The sequence below is a fragment of the Oryx dammah genome, unplaced genomic scaffold (assembly GCF_014754425.2).
Source record: "Oryx dammah isolate SB20612 unplaced genomic scaffold, SCBI_Odam_1.1 HiC_scaffold_6, whole genome shotgun sequence".
In the NCBI taxonomy this organism is placed as follows: domain Eukaryota; kingdom Metazoa; phylum Chordata; class Mammalia; order Artiodactyla; family Bovidae; genus Oryx; species Oryx dammah.
Genome location: NW_024070190.1, coordinates 24,907,083 through 24,927,279, shown reverse-complemented (window position 1 = coordinate 24,927,279; position 20,197 = coordinate 24,907,083). Strand labels below are relative to the sequence as shown.

Sequence of the window (20,197 nt, the reverse complement as noted above, 5' to 3'; positions counted from 1 at the left end):
GGACAGAGCCTCCCAGATTCAGGGGCTCACCTTTGCAGATGTGCCTCCTGTTGTCTGTCACAAACCAAGCACCAGGAGAAACCCAAAGGGGGCTTCGGAATCAAGTGCCCTCCTGATGGTGTGAACGAGAGGCTCTGGAAGTGCCCGGGGGCGTGGGGCTTCCAAAAAGACAGCTTCCAGGGGAGGTGGCCCTTGAGAAGACAGGCCAGCTGTTATGTCCCTGCATTTCAGGGCAGGAAGGGGCCCCAGGCATCATCTGGTTGAGCTGTTCCTCTTTGCAGGCGGGGTGGACGTTTTGTGGGTGGTAGCCATCAGGGGCAGAGGAGAGGAGAGGAAGCGGCCCCAGCATCGGTGGGCAGCTTGGCTTCCAGACACTGATGACCTTTCCCTGCTCCTTTCTCTGCCACCACAGCCTAACTATGGAAACCAGCAATACGGACCAAACAGCCAGTTCCCCACCCAGCCAGGCCAGTACCCTACCCCCAACCCCCCGCGGCCGCTCACGTCTCCCAACTACCCCGGGCAGCGGATGCCCAGCCAGCCGAGCACTGGGCAGTACCCGCCCCCCACGGTCAACATGGGGCAGTATTATAAGGTGAGTCCCGCTGCCCCACGGGCCCCTTCCCTCCTCACCAGCTCAGCTCCCTTCCCTTGCCTGCGTCATCCTGGCCCTGGGCACCCCTTGAGGTCACCAGGAGGCAGGCGGAGATTTCTGGATGTGGCCTCATATGCTCCGAGCTATGCGTGTGATGACCAAAATGACAGACTGGCTTTTCTTGGTTCCTGTTCTCACAGGACTCAGATGATGGTTTTCCTTCTCCCTTTACTATTTATAGTGCATGTAAGATAATAACAATGAAGGAAATATATTTTTTAAGAAAAAGTACCCACTGGAATATATTTACGTTTGATTATTCTATGCACATGGGCACCAACAACGTTATATGCTTCTTATTACCTTGTAATTTTGAACCTGTTTCTTTCACTCGACACAGTGTTACTTATTGCTACAGTCCCAGTGGTTGTCACTTTTAATGGCTGCCTAACATTCTACTGAGAACCATATGGCATTTTATCCTTTCTGTTGGACATGTGGGGTTTTTCCTGCGGTTTCACTTTTGAAATAGTACTATAATATTTTCATGCCTGTAACTCTCCTTCTTTGGGATTACTATAAAGTACATTCTCGGGAGCAAGGAAGACTCTGGAAATAATTTACACCTATTTGCTCGTAAATCATGCCAACTTACATGACCACCCACCACTTGGCTTACGTGGGCTTACTATTTTTACCCCAACTTCAGCACATTAGGTGTTGCTATTTCTATAAACTCACTAAATTAGTAGCGATGGGTAGGTAGAGAAAGGCAAAACGCTGACCACAGCAGTGACCTGCTCTGCCCCTACCCTGCCCCCCACCCCAGCACTGGGTGGGCCTCTTCACCATCCCCTGTCCTTCTGGAAGACTTTCATTTCAGGAGGGAGAGAGAGGGTTTCTGGTAGATTTTCTGCCTTCCATTCATGGATTTGTTTATCTTGCTTTACCAGCCAGAGCAGTTTAATGGACAAAATAACACCTTCTCTGGAAGCAGCTACAGCAGCTACAGCCAAGGGAACGTCAATAGGGTATGTCCCAGTCTCCGTCTTGGGGATTATAACCCACGTGCACTGTGTTACAGGGGGCCTCACTGTTTCTGCCCCAGTCTTTCTGGACGTCAGTAGGCCCATCTGCTCCAAGCCACAGAGATGCTTGGAGAATCCACAGTTCAGATGGGTGGGATGGGAATGAGTGTGGACCTGGCCAGCCCTGGAAAAAAGCAATGTGGGGACTCAGAGACTAAGGGAAGGGGCTCCTGGAGATGCTTCGCACCTGACTCCATCTGGGAACCCCAGTGTGGTGGGATGGGGGTGAAGGACATGGCCTACACTCATGCTGTGGGCAGCGGGAGACCTGGAATTGTTTCTAGCTTTCTTCTTCTCCCCAGACTATGTTAGGCAAGTCCTCCATCACCCTGAGCCTGTGTCCTCGCTGGCCAAATGGGCTGGGGACCCTACAGTCTTTCGATGTCGTGACCCAAGTGAAGGGTGGTGATGCCCTTCCCAGACCCACCAGTCTTCCTACGGGGCAGAGGCCTGAGTGCGCCCAGAGTGGAGGAAGGGGTTTCCCTGCGGCGGGGGGGAGGGGGGTGTCTCTTCCCTTGGGGGAGCAAGGGTCGCAGCCCTGGGATGCTAGGGTGGGTGGGGTCTGTGTCCAGAGCCGTGGCCCCTCCTTCCTTATTTCTTAAACCCGTAACCTATATGTGGTCTCTCTTTCCTTCCAGCCTCCCAGGCCAGTTCCTGTGGCAAACTACCCCCACTCACCTGTTCCAGGGAACCCCACGCCCCCCATGACCCCCGGAAGCAGCATCCCCCCATACCTGTCCCCTAGCCAAGACGTTAAGCCGCCCTTCCCACCTGACATCAAGCCAAATATGAGCGCTCTGCCGCCGCCCCCAGGTGAGTGCCCCGCTCTCTGCTTCACGTCCTCCCTCTGTCCAGACACCTCCACATGCCTCCACCTCCCCTTCCCTCAGAGTACACCGGGAGTCAGGGGACTTGGAAGTCTGACTGCTGGCCTGTGCGGGCTGGGCATGTGGAAAGAGTGGAGGATGTGAGAGCTCCCTGAGCAGCGGGAAGCTGGGAGGCAGAGTGGCTCTCAGCTGTGGAAAAGGACTGGGGACAGTCTTCAGGGCTTCCAGGGCAGACAGCAGGTGGGGACAAAAACAGGATGCATGGGGCTTGGGATGCAGAGATGCTTGGGATGGGGTCCAGTGGACCAGAAGATGCCAGGAGCTGTCTGGTGTGCCCTTAACCACACAGCCCGGCTGCTGTGGCCCTGTTCACACACACACGCAGGGCATGCAGCCAAGGGCGCGTGTCGTGTGCCACGGCGGCCAGGGCGGTGCGGCTCACCGGCTCCTCCCCTGTGCAGCCAACCACAATGACGAGCTGCGGCTCACGTTCCCTGTGCGGGACGGCGTGGTGCTGGAGCCCTTCCGCCTGGAGCACAACCTGGCCGTCAGCAACCACGTCTTTCACCTGCGGCCTACGGTCCATCAGACGCTGATGTGGAGGTGAGTGTAAGCGCGCAGCACAGCCCACGCCAGGTGGAGGCGGCCTTGAGGCCCTGGCCTTGCCTGGGAGAGGTGGTAACAGCATCTGTTTGACACCGTCACCTGTTCAGCATCACTGACTGGGCCCTGCTGTGTGCAAGGCCTTGGGGATGTCATGGGAAACCTGCAGTGCCTGGGAGACAGACAAAGCTGCCTTGGCGTAGGGGCCCGAGGGTAGGGATCAGCTGTCACTCACCCCGGTCCAAAGCAAGTGCTCAAGGACAAATTCCCAGAGGAAACGGTGGCTAGCTGAGACCTAAAGGCTGAGAAGGAGGATATTCCAGCGGGGACTCTAATCTGGCCCCTGACTGTGGCTCATGTGACCAGATCCAGGAATAGAGAGAGGTGCAGGAGCAGAGCTGGGTCCTTCCTGAACCAGGCAAGCAGCTGGCCACTGGGCAGGGCTGCTGCTCAAACATCCGGCGCTGGAGTGTGGGGTCTGGAGGCCCCCTGCTAGCCCAGGCTCTGTGTTCTGAGCCTCCTATACCTGATCTCCTTTGATCTTATGAGCGGGCGTTGCTTGCCCCATTGACAGTGAGGAAACTGAGGCCAGAGAAGTGGCTAGCTTGGGTGAGTCCTCACAGGTAGCAAGAAGCAGAACTGGGAGTTGGGCTCGGACCTCTTAGATGCCAGAACCCATTGGTGTCTCCACCCTCGGTCCCTTCTTAGCCAGGACTCAGCTGCCCGCTGAGCACCTTGAGGGCATGAGATGTGTCTGAGCTGAGCGCCTGCCTGTGCACACACACCTCTGCACACACAGCTGGCCCATTGGCTTGATCAGGCTGATCAGGCTGCAGAGCAGGCCTGAGACAGCCAGGGTGAGCATAAGGGCGTGGGAGCACAGACACTCAGGCAGCAGAGATGCCCGTGCAGGGGCCTTGCTCACCCACCCCTCCTTACTCGTGCGACCCCTCACCCGTGAGACCTCCTGTGCCCTGGCTACTGGCCCTGCTCGCCTTTCACGCATGTGTGGTCCCTGCTGGGTTTGTGGGGATTCTTTCAGGGCCGTGTCCTTGGGGCCCACCGTGGAGGGGAATGGGGGGACTAAACCAGACAAGTCCCTGGCCTGGGATGCTTCTTCCTCAGGAGCCTAGGACATAATCAGTCTTCCTGCTGGTCTCGTTGAGTTAGTGTCTGTCCTTTCTGTCTCTCTGTCTCTGTCCTTACGTACAGGGGGCTGGGAGATGGTGGCCAGAGTTGTGAGGCTATGGTTAAACAGTGTGTGGGAGTCCTGGGGGAACTGGGGTTGTTGGAATGGGTTTTGATGGGGTTGGGGGGCCTGGGCAGTGGGAATGTCCAGGGTGAGAGAGGAGAGAGGAGGCAGTCGGGGGAGACTTTATGGCTGAAGACGGAGTCCTGGGCGACTTGACGGGGCCTGTGATGAGGCCGAGGTGTGTGGCCCCGCCAGGCATCCTGGAGGCCCGGGGCAGCCCCCTAGCAGCACCGCCCTGAGCCTCAGCCCCACCCCCAGGTCTGACCTGGAGCTGCAGTTCAAGTGCTACCACCATGAGGACCGGCAGATGAACACCAACTGGCCGGCCTCGGTGCAGGTCAGCGTGAACGCCACGCCCCTCACCATCGAGCGCGGGGACAACAAGACATCCCACAAGCCGTTGCACCTCAAGCACGTGTGCCAGCCAGGCCGCAACACCATCCAGATCACCGTCACCGCCTGCTGCTGCGTGAGTGTGCCGGGGGTGGGGGGTGGGAGACCCTCAGCGCCCCGTGGGGTCAGCCATGGCCTAGGGTCCCCTCCCCACAGCCCTCAGAGTGATCTTTTAGAAGTAGCCCAGAAATGTGCCTCATCCCCCCCGCCCGGGACTGTGGGATGAAACTTAGCCCATCGTGCTCTGCCCTCCCCTCTTGCATTACACCCTTGCACCACTTCCTCCCGGAGCTCTTGGACACCACCTGCCCCCACACCCATCACCTTCTTCCACTGGGGAAGTTCTGTGTCTCCCTCAAAGCTAGGCTCCATTCATGCCTCATTTGCAAGAAATTTTTATATTCTAATCATCTTTTTCCCCCAGACCCAACTCCACCAAGTCTGGAGTTAACACCCTCCCTTGGTCACCCAGCAGTGCTAGCTCAAAGCTCTGTGTGTGTGTGTGTCTGTGTGTGTCTGTGTGTGTCTCCTGACCTGTGACTCACTGATCCGGGACCACATCTGAGCCATGCTTCTCTCCCCCAGGGTCAGGGTCTGGCACTCAGGGCTTGCTTGGGAATTTGCAGTTTACCTGCCCCTGCCTGCTGGCCTCCCTAGAGGAGAGAGAAGAGCTCTGATCCAGCCCTCATGAGGGTTGGGGCTTCAAGACCACCCAGAGATAGGGGTCACAGGACTAGGGATGCTGTCAGAGAGAGGAGCTTGTGGGGGCTTGTTGGAGAGGGCAGTCCTGGAAGGCTTCCTGGAGGAGTGAAGACAAGACAACATCCTCTGGCAGGAAGGGTGGAGTAGGCATGATGGGGAAACAGCAGGGTGCAAGGGTAGGAAGTGTTTGGCTCCAATTCTGATGCCTTATGTCCTGTGACCTCCTTCAGGGAGGGGGGAGCAGGGGGTGTTGCTATTTGAGCATCAGACTCAGCTTTGGTGGAGACCCACTGTCCCTGGGGAGTGACCTCTCTCTGGGTCCCCAGCTCACAGGTCCCAAGACACATCCTGGTCCTTTAGGGCTCTCCCAGGTCCCAGGACCCTCTCCTACCAGGGTCCCAGGACCCTCTCCTGCAGGGCATCACTGTGGATGTGGGCCCCTTTGCTGTGTTTAGCCTCTGGGGCGTGGTGAGTGGGCGTGGGGGCCACATGGCAGGGTCCGAGTCTCCGCTTTTTCTTGGCAGTCCCACCTCTTTGTGCTGCAGCTGGTCCACCGGCCCTCTGTGCGCTCCGTGCTGCAAGGCCTCCTCAAGAAGCGACTCCTGCCCGCGGAGCATTGTATCACGAAAAGTAAGTGGAGGCTCAGGGCTGGAACCAGACCCCAGTCTCTCTGCAGGCACTGTCCCTCGAGCCTGACACCACTGGGCCCTGAGGGTCTCCTGGCACCAGCCCTTCCCCCTTCCCCTCCAGTGCCCCTCCTCTGAGGCTCTGATCGGACGATCAGAGGAGTACACAGTACTGTTATCACAGGATACGAGGCAGATTAAACCAAGATACCATGGTGTAGGTAGTCCGGACAGGCTCCCTGGAGGTGATCACCTGGAAGGATGGGAGGAACTAGAGAAGAGGGTTCTTTGTTGCGGGGGAAGCACAGAGGTCAATTGCAGACTGGACTCCTTACCTCAACAGCCCCAGCCTAACTTGAGAGAGAGGGACTTGGCTCCGAGTCCCAGGTGCAGACACTTGGGCTGGGGGCACCATGCAGGAAGTAAGTGGGAAGTATGCTCCTACCCCCCTTCAAATGTGCCTGTTCGTATGCTGAGCCTTAGAATCCTGCCAGGCCATTTCCACACTTGGAGAACTAAGTGCAAAAGTGCCTGAGGGGCTCTCCCACTGACCCAGAAAATCAGTGAGGTGCCAGACTGTTTTTGCGGGCTTTACAGAAAGTCCTGCCTTCCTAGTGAAGACACAGGGCATGAACGGCAGAGGCTGGGGGGCTGACGACATGGCCACCTCCAGGGACGCTTCACACTTTTCGCCTGAAGAGTGTCATTCCAGAGTATTGGGCATCCCAGGGCCGCCAGTGTGCCAATCTTGCTTTCACCCAGGCCAAGGTGCCCGGCACCTATTTAAGAGACCTCCCAGTGTTAGGGGGCATGGAGAACCAGGGTGTGCATCAGCCACTTGAGGGAGTGGGGGAAGTACAGGGCAGCCTTGCCCTTCTTATCCATTTCTGCCTCCACCCTGCAGTCAAGCGGAATTTCAGCAGTGTGGCGGCCTCGTCGGGCAACACGACCCTCAATGGGGAGGATGGCGTGGAGCAGACAGCCATCAAGGTATCTCTGAAGTGCCCCATTACATTCCGGCGCATCCAGCTGCCTGCTCGAGGCCATGATTGCAAGCATGTCCAGGTGAGCAGTCCTGGGGGGAGCCTCCTGGAATCTGGCTGGGATGGCGATGGGGTAGGCACAGGGCAGCAGGGCTGTCTCCAACCCTGGAAGGATGCTGTGGCCATCAGCAGCTGATCTCACTCACTCATTCCTGACATCGTTTATCCTTCAAGCAACTTCTCTGTGTACTCAGAGCTAGGTCCATCTGGTTTAGGTATCGTCAGTGAGCTGTTGAAGTGTCAGGACTTAACTTCTCTGGATTTGAGAAAGTCTCATGAGGTTTTATTGAGCAGTTAGGATGGATGTAAACCTCACTGGTGGGACCTGCTTCTTCCCTGTGAACCAAGAGACGTGAACATTTCAGAGGATGGAGGAATAACAAGGTTAGAAATAAGAGGATGGAGCCCCCACCCCCAAAATGAAAGTGCTGGGGATCTGGAATTCAGGCTTCATTGGTTATGCACCATCATAGCAATTCATTCTTCCCCTCTAAGCCTCAGTACCTCCTCTGGGCCATGGGGACAGTTTCCTTGCCCAACTTATAGAACTCTTGGGATATGACAGATAATGACAGTTGTCATGATGTCTACAAATGGGAGAGGTAGCCACTCAACTTCTTTTTGTTTCCTCTCTCAGAAGGAGCCATAAAGAATTATAGAGACCTCTTCTGGAGCCCCAGAGGGCTCCAGAACTGGATTTAGACAGTCCTAGCCCTGGCAGATGTCATAAGCCAGCTGGAAATACTTCCCTTTCGGCCACCATGGCTAATGTGAGCCTGAGAGCAGGGGCATCTCTGCCTGGCTCATCTTGAGGTCTTGCCCTGAGCATGAATTCAGGAAGTGACTGTGGGTTGAGTGCCTGGTCACAGTTTGAGTGGCTAAGCACAGGCAGCCCTAGTGGGTGAGATGCATTGGGTAGGGGCTACCCTGGGGCCAGGCCAGCCACACCCTCAGCCCCCACCCTATTACAACAGGCCCCAAGGGCTTCATAGTGGGTCAGGAGCCCCTCTCCATCAAAAGCTCCTTCCCTGGGAAAATGGGGGCAGGGGATGTCTGGTTGCCTAATTTGTCTCATACATGCTGATGAACCAGATGGAGCGTGTCCTCCACGCGTGGGTTCGGCCAGTGAGAGTGGCAGGATTGGTGAGGGGCGGCTGCAGGGGAACTGGAAGGCTGCTAGGAGGCCATGGGTCATCTGGTACACAGGGCTGGTATGAGGAGGGCTGGGCACAGCGTTGCAGGGCGTGGTCCATAGGCTGTATGCACAGCAGAAAATAGGCAAGATTATCACTCCACCCAGCCACCCAACCCTGGGTTTCTCCATCACCTGTCTCCCTCTCTGGTGGGACATCTTCATGAGGGTCCCAGAGGCAGTTCGGGTTGCCTATAAGTGGTTTCTGAGGGTCCTGGGCTCATCTGTCTTTGTCTCTCGGCCTCTACAGTGCTTTGACTTGGAGTCATACCTGCAGCTGAACTGTGAGAGAGGGACCTGGAGGTGTCCTGTGTGCAAGTAAGTGATACCTGCCTCAGCATAAGCACACTCACCTGGCTGTGGGAGGAGCTTGGGGCCTGTTCTATGGGGTCCAGCCACCTCCCACCTGCCCTAAATGCATAGCAGAGGGGCTCAGATCACAGGCGCAGCGCATAGTCCCCTTGTACCAAGCTGTTGCAAGGCTGCCCTCTCCTGTTGGTGCCCCAGTAGTAACCAGCGGCAGGGGCTGAGTCTCTTGGACACAGTGAGGAGGAGTGGGCTGTGTCTCCACCCCTTAGGGTCCAGGAGCCAAGGCCAAGCCCTGCCTCTCTTCTTTTATAGTAAAACCGCTCTGCTGGAGGGCCTGGAGGTGGATCAGTACATGTGGGGCATCCTGAATGCCATCCAACAGTAAGTAGGCCTCTCCACGTGGGGAAGGGGTGGGGCGGCAGCAAGAATGTGGGCCCTGATGGCATGAGGTGAGCATACATGGTTGCCCCTGATAATTCATCCCCCACTGGGCTGGCAGACCATTTTCCCACATCCCTCACCTCTCTGCAAATTTAAGGACTTGTCTACCTGGGGGCAGATGAACTTTCCAGGAAGGACCATGCTCAGTCAGAGCAGGAAGCTGACGGTGCCTGCGGTGGCAGCCGTGCCGTGAGTGCAGGCTTTGGGGCCAGCCGCACAGCCACTTGCTTTACCTAGCCTCAGTCTCCCCTTCTCTCCAAAGATGTAAAAGTCTCCCATACCTCTGGTGTAGGCAGAGTGTGATGGGAATGGGGGCAGAGCGAGCCTGGATGAGAGCATCACAATGTCTCTTCAAGCTGGAGGCTCTTGTGTCTACCACCTGGTACCCAGGACCCCAGCTCTGCCCCTTTGTTCCCCCAGCTCCGAGTTTGAAGAGGTCACCATTGACCCCACGTGCAGCTGGCGGCCAGTGCCCATCAAGTCGGACCTACACATTAAAGATGACCCTGATGGCATCCCCTCCAAGAGGTTCAAGACCATGAGTCCCAGCCAGATGATCATGCCCAATGTCATGGAGATGATCGCTGCCCTGGGCCCTGGCCCGTCCCCCTATCCACTCCCGCCTCCGCCTGGGAACACCAACTCCAACGACTACAGCAGCCAAGGTGGGTGATGGCTGATGAAAAGGGAGGGAGAAGCTGTGGCAGGGGCCCAGGATTTCTGGGGTGATGGTGGCAGGTGCAGGGAAGCTGTGGTGTGAAGAGGCAGAGGTAACTCACCCCTCAAAAAACAACACCCCACTGCTGGCCTTGGGGTGCAGTGCCATCCTTCCTTCTCCGTCCCACTGCTTGGTTCTGTCCAGCCCTGCGGGTTGGTACCCAGTTGGGAAGGCAGGCGTGAGACACTGAGCCGTGAGCCAGCCTCCTGCCCCTCGCACCCCACCCTGCTCAGCCTCCTCTCCTGACTCCTGGAGCTCCCGGGCCAGCAGCTGCCGATCTCAGGGGCTTCCGAGCCCCTTTGCTTGAGACTCTGCCACCACCTGCCCCTGGAGTTCTGGCCCTTCCCCAGGCCCCCTGTGTTTCCTTCCGATGGTCTGCGCATTGGCCCTGTCCCTGCAACTCTCCCACCCTCTGAGACAAGAGTCCAGGGGCCTGGAGCACCAGCCTTCAGCCGCCGAGGTCACTGCCACTGTCCCTCACTCTCTCTGCCACCCAGACCCAGCTGCACTGCACTGCTCTCGGTTCCCAGAGAGCACCGTCCCTGTCCCCCAGAAGTCTGGGGATGGCAGCACCCCACAGAATCCCTGCCCTTAGGTCCCCAGGGCTCCAGGATGATCAGATTTCCAGAGAGGTTAGCCTATCTAGCCAGAGTCCCACAGCATACTGAGGGGCCCAGCTTTCCAGCATGCTGATCCTCTGAGCTCTCGCCACCACCACCCGGTAAAAGGAGCAGCGGCTTGGGGGCCAGACAGCTGACTTCTCAGGGTGGACTCTCAAATCTAAAACAGCTTCCTTTGTTTACGGGGCAGATTCTGGCCACCTGCTCTGGGCCTGGGTCGTCCCAGTGATGAAGGGCAGGCATGGGGTGGCTGCAGGGGAGCAGGTCTGGGGACTAGCCCAGCAGATCCTGCAGAGAGTTTAGACTTGGGCTTCATTCTAGGACCCTCTGCCGACAGGAGTCCCTCCCACCCCATCCCCCTGCGCTGGCCTTGCTTGTAGCTGTAGACCAGCAGACACCCAGGGGTACGAAGGACCATGGGCCTCACCGTACAGCCTGGAGGTCTGAGCTGCCAGAGGTGACCCTAGCCTTGCAGGGGGTTAGGCCTGAGTTCTTCGTTTCCACACTCTGATTCCCTGGGCAGGGAGTGGGGGGGCATTTTCCCTCTGATGACACCCCTCCCCATCTGGTTCCATCCTCAGGAAACAACTATCAAGGCCATGGCAACTTTGACTTCCCCCACGGGAACCCCGGTGGGACGTCCATGAATGACTTCATGCACGGGCCCCCCCAGCTCTCCCACCCCCCAGACATGCCCAACAACATGGCCACCCTCGAGAAGCCCCTCAGTCACCCCATGCAGGAGACTGTGAGTACTTGTTCCTCGCCCATGACCCTCCACCTCCCCAGTGCCCCCAGCCCCAGTGTGGGGCTGTTTGGGACAGAGGGTTCCCCTGGACCTTTCTGATGTTTGCCTGCTTCCCTCCCAGGCAAAGGGGAGGGTGGAGAGTTAAGTCTGGGGACTCAGGAGGGAGTGGGGGGCCTAACTAAGGCTGGGTCATGGCTCAACAGCATCCCTGGATTTGGCTGTTTCACCCAGGACATCAGGTTCGCAGATGGCAGAAGCTTCAGGCTCTTAGCTGCACTTACATACTGCATACATGTGCACACGTGCGGATGCCTGCACACACCCCACACGCAGGCCCACACACTGCCATACACGTGGCACACATCTTACACACGCGCACGCACACACACACACACACCGTCCCCTCTTACACACACTCTTACACTAACTTATCATAGCTCCATCCAGCCATCTAGAATTTTGTCCCAAACCCAAGCACTTTACTCCCTGAGAGTCTGATCACCTCCTTCTGCGAAAAGAAATGTGAGGACATCTACTTAACCCAAGAGGATTCACTTCCCATCCTGCTTCACATATTAACACACACTCTGTCGCTGAGAAAGCCCCTTTGGGTGAGGTGTCCTATGCCATCCCTTCTCTTCCTGTGGCCCCACCAGCAGTGGTGGTAGGTCTGACCACCCCCCCAGGTCCTCATCTAGGCAGCGCTGGATGATCCCACTTGGTCTAGTGGGCATTTTCTGAGTTTGACCTCCTGGCTGTGCCTTGTATCAGTTGCAAGCAAGACAGACGCAGGTCTCGTGCTCAAGGAGCAGAAGTTCTGGTGGTGCCTGGATGGAGGAAACATAGTTGGTGTTTTGGGAAAGCCGAGGCCCAGGGGCTGAAGACTGAGGCCTCAATTATTCTTTGTGTCTCTCAACTTAGCCAAGGGGCAGTCATGGAGGGCCTGGCAGTAGGTCCTGGGTCACAGCTGCCAGAGAGAAGGGGCCAGGGGGTCTCGTCAATGCCCAGCAGTGGGGTTGGGCCTGCAACCGAAGGTACCTCTCCAAGCTCTCCATTCTCACAGTATGGCCTCAAAGGAAGGGGCTTCTGGATTGCACTGTGTTCTTCACACTTGACATGGAATTGGCTCTGCCACTGGGCCAGGAGATTGTCCTGTACACCAGAGCCACTAATTCTCAGCAGGACCGACTATTAACCAGAAGGACTCTGAGTAAGGGGCACTGTAGTAACTTGCCCACAGGAACCCAGAATGCCACATCAGAAATAACTGCTTTCACAGGCCTTTGGCCGTGTTTTTGTAAGTTACTTTTTGCCCTGTGGGGCTTCTGATTTCTGGGAGCCTTTCTCCTAGCCCCCTTCCCTGGCCCTGCTCCCCAGGATCTCAGCGTTCCATGCGCAGGAGTCGCCCAGATCATCCCCTGACCCCGTATTCACATGGCACCTTCTGGGTCCTCACAATTCCCAACACTCGAACATGGCAGCGGGGGCAGTGTTCCCTTCCTCTGTCCAACAAGTCTCTCTACCACCTTGTCAGTTCTGCTGCCTGGGGTCTTTGCAGAGGGACCTAAGCCTGTGAGTTGACTTCACAGCCCCCCAGGATGCTTCTCAAATATGCACCATCCTCGGCCATTTCTCGGCTTATGTTAGATGGTGACTAGACCCAGAAGTACAGATGTACAAGGCAGTGGGGTGCAATCGCGACCAACCCCCAACACCTGCCCAACCAGAGCAGCCTCACCCGGCTGAGCGCGAGGCCAGAATGATTCACGGTGCACAGTGGGAGGGCCCCAAGCAGGCGCTCATTCACCCAAGGGCTCTCCTGTGCCAAGTGGGATGTTGACGGGTGTGTTGGCAGCCCCAGAGAGCACCCGCCCCTCCAAGCTCCGAGATAATTCCAGCAAGATGTCAGGGCCAAGGAGGGCAGCTGTGTCAGCAGATCCAGGGGGCTGTCTGTCTGGGGCTGAGCTCCAGGTGTGTGGAGCCCCCTCCTGCCCCCTGCTTCCCAAAGCAGTCACTGTGGAGCACTGCAGGCGTGGGGAGGAGTCACAGGCTGGCCTCACACTGACAGCCGTGGTGGCCGTCCCTCCAGCCCCTCCTGGTCCTTCTTACTTCATTTGCATCCCACACATGTTCCCCCAGGGTCACCATCCTTAAGGTCATGTGGACATCGCCTGTTCTCAGGGCTCCAGGATGGAGGGGCGGTGCTTGCAGGGGGCCACCTGAACTGTGGGCAGAGGCTGGCCCACAGCAAGGCCCGGGAAACGACTTTTAGGAGAAACAGGAAGAGGAACTGGGTTCTCTGGAGATCAGGACGGTGTGGCTGCTGTTTGCAAACCCACGAAGGAAGTGTCAGTGTTTCTGCGTGGCCCAGAAGACGGGGTGGGGAGGAGGGTAACGAAAGACCACCGAGACAAGTGGCCCCCTGGCTGCCCATTCTGAGTGAGCAGCCTGGCCGGTCAGGGAGCTCCCTGCACTAGCAGAGTGTGAGGGGCGTGGCCGGGGCCGGGGCTGGGGTGGGGGTCGCTTGGGGAATGCTGGAAATGGGGCCAGGACCTGGACCTTTCACTCTGAGATCTGAGCTCTGAAGGCAGGACTGCTTGAGGCAGCAAACAGACCAACAGGGGAAGTGTAACTCTCACTCACTCACTCCTGTGTCCCCTGCCCACCCACAGCCCCTGTGCACATGGGGCGGAGTGTGGGCCTTTAGGTTGTCTATGAGAGAAGCATGCCGTGGAGGCCCAGGTGCCCCTTTTCCATGGGCTCAATTGCACCCTGCCTGGGGCAAGCAGGCAGAGCTCGCGCTGGAGCCCTGGCTGCCAGCCCCGGCCCAGGGCCCATGTGGGGCGCAGAGACCCTCCCCGAGCTGCACGCCCGCCCATGCTGTCGTCCATGTCCGCTCTCCGCCAGCCCAGCTCGGGCCTGCAGCACGCCGCCAGCAGCGCTCCTGCCCGCCTCCCTGCCCCCTGGAAACATGCCCATTTCGCTTCTCCATCCTGCCCTTGCTGTTGTTCATTGTGCTGGTGTCCAGGCCAGGGAGGCAGAGGGGCTCCCAGGGGCCTGCCTGGACCCCGAGATCTCAGTGTCTCCGCTCATCTCAGAGCGCTTGGCCGCCTCCCTCCCGGCCCCACGTGGCCTCAGCCTCCCTGACGGGCGGTTTCGGGGGGAGGATTTTTGTTTGTTTGTTTCTCTGCAGAGGAAAAAAAAAAAAAAGCATTCAGCTTTGTAGAGGGGTGGCTTTGTTTTGGGGGTTTGTTATTTTCCTGGTTTGGTTTGGTTTTCATTTCTCCAGGCGTCTCGTCGCTGTACCTCGTCACCTCACCTCTCTTTTTCCTGCTCTCTCCTCCTCCACAGATGCCACACGCTGGCAGTTCTGACCAGCCCCATCCCTCCATACAACAAGGTTTGCACGTCCCACACCCCAGCAGCCAGTCAGGGCCTCCATTACATCACAGTGGGGCTCCTCCTCCTTCCCAGCCTCCCCGGCAACCGCCACAGGCCGCTCCCGGCAACCATCCACACAGCGACCTGACCTTTAATCCCTCCTCAGCCTTAGAGGGTCAGGCCGGAGCGCAGGGAGCATCTGACATGCCGGAGCCTTCGCTGGATGTAAGTTGGGGTCACCACATGCCTCGGCCTGGGGCTAGGCCTGGCGCTGGGACCTGTCCGAGAGCAGGGGCGGGTGTCGAGGGCCTGAGGCCCGGGGTGGAGGCCTAGCTGTGAGGAGGGGTGGGCGGCCGGAGGGTGGGCCCCGCCAACCCGCCTGCCCTGGCTCCAGGACCAGGGAACCCCACAGCGGGCCAGCCCCCGCCCCCTCGCTGCTGGCCCCGCCCCCCACCCCCTTGGCCACAGTCCCGCAGGCCAGCCCTGCCCCGAGTCACCCAGGGCCCCGTAGTAGAGTCCCTCTGGGCTGGTCCTGGAGGCAGCCCAAGAGGGTCCCCACCCATCCCCGCCCTTCTCCCTCCCCCACATCGGCTTGCCATCTCCGCGTCTGCCACACTTTCTGGCCCCGCGGCAGGGGAGGGGCTGGAGGGACAGGGTCCGTCCATCTGCGTCGCTGGTGTATGTCTGTCTCCAGTTTCTAGTCTGTGTGTCGTCCATGCCCTGTGCTTCTGCTCGCTCCATCGCTCACTGTGAGAGGCCTCGGGTCACACGGGGTGGTGGTGACTGAGGTGGAAGTGGGACGCTGAGACTTAGGGTTCACCACCCCCCCCCAGACCCCCACATTGAGAACTGAATGACCTGGAAGGTGGGGCAGGGGACACTGGTGATGGGTGCTGGGCAGCTGGGCAGGGCTGCTGGGGAGAGAGACACAGCACTTGCCCCTCCCATCCTTCATCCCTAGACTAGATTCTCAGGCAGGAGGCCCGCCCTCTCCTCCATCACGCCTTTCCCTCATGCCCCAGCCCCAGCAGGAGTCACCCTTGACCTCTGTAGTGAATGGGGCTCACTCGGCTTTTTGGCCATCTTGAGTTCTTGTCTGACTCTCCTCCCCAGACCAGGCCAGGGCAGGTGCTTGTAGATTGATGAGGGTTCCCCCGTGAGATCAGAAGATTCCAAGGACCTCACAGGAGAGGGTAGGGTTGGTCTGCCAGCCAGCCACGGGCTCAGCAAGGAGCCAGGAGTTCTTGGGTGAGGTGTGGGGTGGTGGTATCCAAAGAGATCACCCAGCCTTATGTGCAAAGCCACTTGGTTTTGCTGGGAGGCCCAAGTGACCCCCAGTTGCTTGTGGCAAGTGTAAGGATCACTCTGTTCATTGAGGAGCCTTCCCAGCTGATGGGCTGAGGGCCCCACTGTCCAGACTTGAAGTGAGCACGGTGTGCCCCAGACCAGCACGGTGGCCTGGGTGTATCTGGGGACCACGAGCACTTAGTTTCCTCTGTTTGGGCCAGGACCCCAGGAGGCAGGTTGAGGGCAAGTGAACAGGCCTGGGGGTGCCCTGCCTTCCTCGCCTTGGGCTGGCCCAGCCCTCGGCTGACGCCTCAACTGGGCTTCTGTACTTCTCTTCCAGCTCCTTCCAGAACTCACAAACCCCGACGAGCTCCTCTCATACCTGGATCCCCCCGACCTGCCGAGCAATAGTAACGATGACCTCCTGTCTCTCTTTGAGAACAACTGAAGCCCACCCCTGCATCGGGGCCACCCCTCCCCACTCGGCCTCCTTCCCCGTCTGCCCCCCACACTTCCCCGCTGGGAGCCCGAGCCCTCGGACCGCCCCTTCTGCGGCCTTCAGAGCCAAGGGGCAGGAGGGTGTGCTGTGAAGGCAGTGCGGGTCTGGAGCTCACGCCCAGAGCAGGCCCTGAAGATGACCCTCGAGACGGGGCAACAGCCCAGGGAGGGGGCACACGCTGATGGCGGCTTCCAGACGACCCTCCAGTGCCCCCCAGATTCTTCCAGTTTCTAAACTGTAACCCAGCTTCCCTGCTTCCTGGCCCAGAGCCATCTCCAAGTGACTGTGACCCTGAGAGAGAGCCCCCCAGACCCCGGCGGCCCCAAGCCTTGGAGGAGCAGCGGCAGCTGGCGGCATTGAGAACAGCCTGCCCACCACCGCCATCGCCCGCCACAGAAAAGCACAAACCTCTGGGCAAGAGAACTCTCAGGGGCCAAGGCTATCGCTTTGACCCCAGACCTCTTAAGCCAGGATACCCTATGAACAGTCTCAGAAAGCAGAGAAAAAGGACAAGATTCTGTGTTTGAGAAAGGGAGAGCCATTCACCGTCTTGCTCGGGGACGGGTGGAAAAAGGGAGTCAGGGCCTCTCAAAGCCAGGATGGCCCTAGAACCACTGACTCAGGCCAGGGCCCAGCCTTGAGGGGATGGGGGTGCAGAGAAAGAACCCAGCTGAAATTACTGTGCCCTTAGTTGGAGGAGGGGAGGGCCACCAGTCAAAGTTGGAGTCCAATAGAATCAGCAACTTACAGTTTTGCTCCAAGCCTCTCCTGGTTTTTAAACGACTGCAACAAAGCTACGAAGTCACTTGGAGAAGAGGAACGTTGGACTTGGACAGCAAGCGAACCATTTCTCCTGTGTGTTCTGCTTCCTTCCTCTGCTCCCCTCCCCCACCCCTCTGAGACTGTTACGTGGGATGCCCACGTCCCTCTGCCCCAGTGCCCGTGTCCGCCCGGACAGCAGGGTGGGTGGTGGAAAGACAGGGGATGCAAGGGCTCAGCAGCAGGAATCCTGGGCATTGCTTGCTCTCCGGCTCCTCTGTCTGGTCTGTGCTCCAGGCTGCCCCGGGCTCCAGTGCAGCCCATCGCTGTGTGTGCGTCTGGTCTGGGCTCCAGGCTGCCCGGGCTCCAGCGCAGCCCATCGCCGTGTGTGCCAGAATCAAGCATTGCATGGTGTTTCTGCGGCTGTCTCAGCCCCAGCTCTTGGCCGCCAGCCTCTCCCTCGCTTCGTGTCCCTCTGCTCTTGCAAGCTCATCCCACACTCCTGCTCCAGCTGAAGCAGCCTCTGGTTTACCCTGCGTGCTTTGCTCCATCCCGCCAACCGCTCGCTCGCTCTCAGAGTGCCCCGGGTAGCTTTCTGGCGTCCGTCCGTTTTGTTCCAGGCTCCCCTGTGCTCCCCGAGCCACGTGGCCTGTGATACTGGGCGGTTGGGTCGCTTGGATCTCCTCTGTAAATTTGTCGTGCCCCTCCCCTGCTGCTGCCCGGGACCTTCGCTCGCTTCCCCGTTCACTGTCTATGTTCTCAGTCTCTGCCTCCCCCTCTGTTGGCCGGGGGACACCCAGCACTCCTCTGGATCTGACCAGAACGCTGGCCCCAGCAGTTGACTTCCGGTCACGGAACCAGCCGGGCCCGGCACAGAGTTTTCTGTAGGAAAGCTGCCATCATCCCTCCCCCACCCCTTTCCTTTGTCCCGTTGTTGAGGTTTTTTCAAACAGCGTGGTGTTCCGTATGCAAATCAATTATTTTAAGAATTGCTTTTGTAAATATCTTTGTGAATATTTTAGTATTGTCTTTGATAATATTCAACATTTTCATGACCTGGTTATAGCCTTTGCTGGTGTTTTTAAAATACCTTGACTCAACGACAAAGACCGAGTCCCTTTTTTTAAAAAAAAAAAACAACAAACAAAAACAAAAAAGCAACCAGGGCCATTTGTACAGATGAAGGGACGAAAAGCATGGGTGGCTGTACCGTGAGTTAGACGAAGACCAGGCTACCCGCTGTTGGGAGCCATCCCCAGTTAGCTGGTGGGGACACATGTGGCCGTCTCCGACCAGTGACCCTTAGCTCCAGCTATGTCAGGCCATCTGGGGATGCCCCGCCCCAGACAGACCTATAGATGCCTTCCTTAGAATTTCCCGCTTCCTGCCTTGCAAGACTGTCTCAGAAAGGCCTGGGTGTGTTCTTGTTGTTATCAGGGTGTCCCCACTCTGCTCACCAACTTACCCACAGCTTTCTAGCACAGAGGGTCTATCTACTGCCCACAACCCAGGCTCCGGGCACCTCCCTCATCCGTCTCTGAGTAAGCCGTGGGCTCAGCACCCTGAGGTGGATTTCCTGGGTCCCCTCTCAAGCAAGCCTCCACCAGCAAGTTCAGCAAAGAGCTTTCCAGACCTGTGGTGCCTGCATCCTACGCTCTGGGCACATACTCTTCCAGAGCGATTTTGGAGCCGGGTTGGTGGGGTGGGGGTGGGGGGTGGGCATCAAGGTGTCTGGGGCTGGAACGAGCCCTAGTTGGTGACACAGTCAGGTGACGACGGCTTCCCCAAGCAAGGGCGGTTCTGAACTCTGGGGAGATGCTTCCCTGACCCTTTCAGATGACTACTTGGAGCCATATGTAACCTCAGCAAAAACGATGCCTCAGCAAGCCACTTCATGACAAGCATCCACCCAGGCCACAGGCACATTGCTGCCTCCACTCCACGGAATGGACAGGGCGCCAGCAGGCAGGCGGGAAGGCCCAAGTACAAGCAATCACCCCATCTTCTTGGTTTGAAGCTTTACCCATGGATCATATTCCTGTAGCCATTTTTATTTTTTAAGGAACTAATACTTTCTCCCTAAAGGAAGCCCTGAACCCCCAGAGAGCTCCACGTCTGCTCCCTCAGCCTCACCCAACCACACAGGGCGACGCGGGCAGCAGCCACTCAAGGGACATGTGTACATATGTAAATGAGAAATAGAGACATGTTAACAGATGCATTCATTTCCCTCGGAATGTGTATTGTTTTTATTTTACGGAACAAAACAAAAAGGCTTGGAAACTCCATCTTAATGTGGAAAAAAACTAGATCCTGTCTGTTAGCGTCTGTGAGGTCTCTCTCCGCATCTGTCTCATCATGTAATATACTCTGACTCTGTGTGGAAAGGAATTTTTTGTTCCGTTTTTGTTTTTATTTTACCTACATGTACTATTTAGCTTCAGTGTACTAGTCCTGCCACCTGTGTATTTTTAGGGTGCTATGGAAATAATGAAAAGAAAAGGGGATTTCAGAAGAAAATTGTAACCAAATTCATACTTTGTATAATTTTTGATATCATGATCGCAGGTGATTGACACAGACACGCGTGAACACACACCCACCGTGCAGCCTGAAGTAACCCCCACAGCGACCGTCATCATCTTTGTACATCTCTGTACAATGCAATCATTTCATACTTTAAACTGGTCAGAAAACTAATTGTGATTTCTAGTCTTGCAAAACTGTATGTAGTTAGATGATGTGACAGCCTCTAATATTTATCTAATAAATATGTATTCAGATGAAACCTGTATATTAGGTGTTCATGTGGTTATTTTGTATTTAAAGATCAAATTATTTGACTATTGCTAGACATTTCTATACTCTGTTGTAACACTGAGGTATCTCATTTGCCCATGTTAATTTTTTTTTTCTAAATAAATGGACAAAAATGAAGGTTTGGCGAACTAGCGATTTTGTGAATGGTAAGGAGTGGTTTGGATGTTTGCTGGTTTTGCTTTATCAACCGCCACCCCTGCCCGATCACCCTGCAAAACAAACAGAAACTGTGCAGTCAGGTACTAAGTTGGAGGAGCCCCTGATGCAGGGGTCCCTGCAGAGAACCTGGAACCT

At 57.1% G+C, this 20,197-nt stretch overlaps 1 protein-coding gene across 6 annotated transcripts in view; it reads left to right on the top strand.

The window, feature by feature from the left end:
* The window catches only part of ZMIZ1 (zinc finger MIZ-type containing 1), a 243,110-nt gene extending 223,094 nt beyond the window's left edge, over window positions 1-20,016 (top strand). For 4 of the 6 annotated variants that reach the window (XM_040242618.1, XM_040242619.1, XM_040242617.1 and 1 more), the window contains 13 exons: window positions 413-595; window positions 1,549-1,626; window positions 2,322-2,496; window positions 2,972-3,113; window positions 4,624-4,834; window positions 5,985-6,090; window positions 6,991-7,151; window positions 8,572-8,639; window positions 8,943-9,011; window positions 9,492-9,736; window positions 10,991-11,157; window positions 14,509-14,763; window positions 16,166-17,108. In XM_040242618.1, coding sequence (XP_040098552.1) covers window positions 413-595; window positions 1,549-1,626; window positions 2,322-2,496; window positions 2,972-3,113; window positions 4,624-4,834; window positions 5,985-6,090; window positions 6,991-7,151; window positions 8,572-8,639; window positions 8,943-9,011; window positions 9,492-9,736; window positions 10,991-11,157; window positions 14,509-14,763; window positions 16,166-16,273 — 1,968 coding nt within the window. In that variant the 3' untranslated portion in view covers window positions 16,274-17,108. Of the gene's footprint in view, window positions 1-412; window positions 596-1,548; window positions 1,627-2,321; window positions 2,497-2,971; window positions 3,114-4,623; window positions 4,835-5,984; window positions 6,091-6,990; window positions 7,152-8,571; window positions 8,640-8,942; window positions 9,012-9,491; window positions 9,737-10,990; window positions 11,158-14,508; window positions 14,764-16,165 lie in introns of all 6 variants that reach the window. The other 2 variants (XM_040242615.1, XM_040242620.1) reach the window with 2 other exon arrangements.
* Window positions 20,017-20,197: the final 181 nt, after the last annotated feature.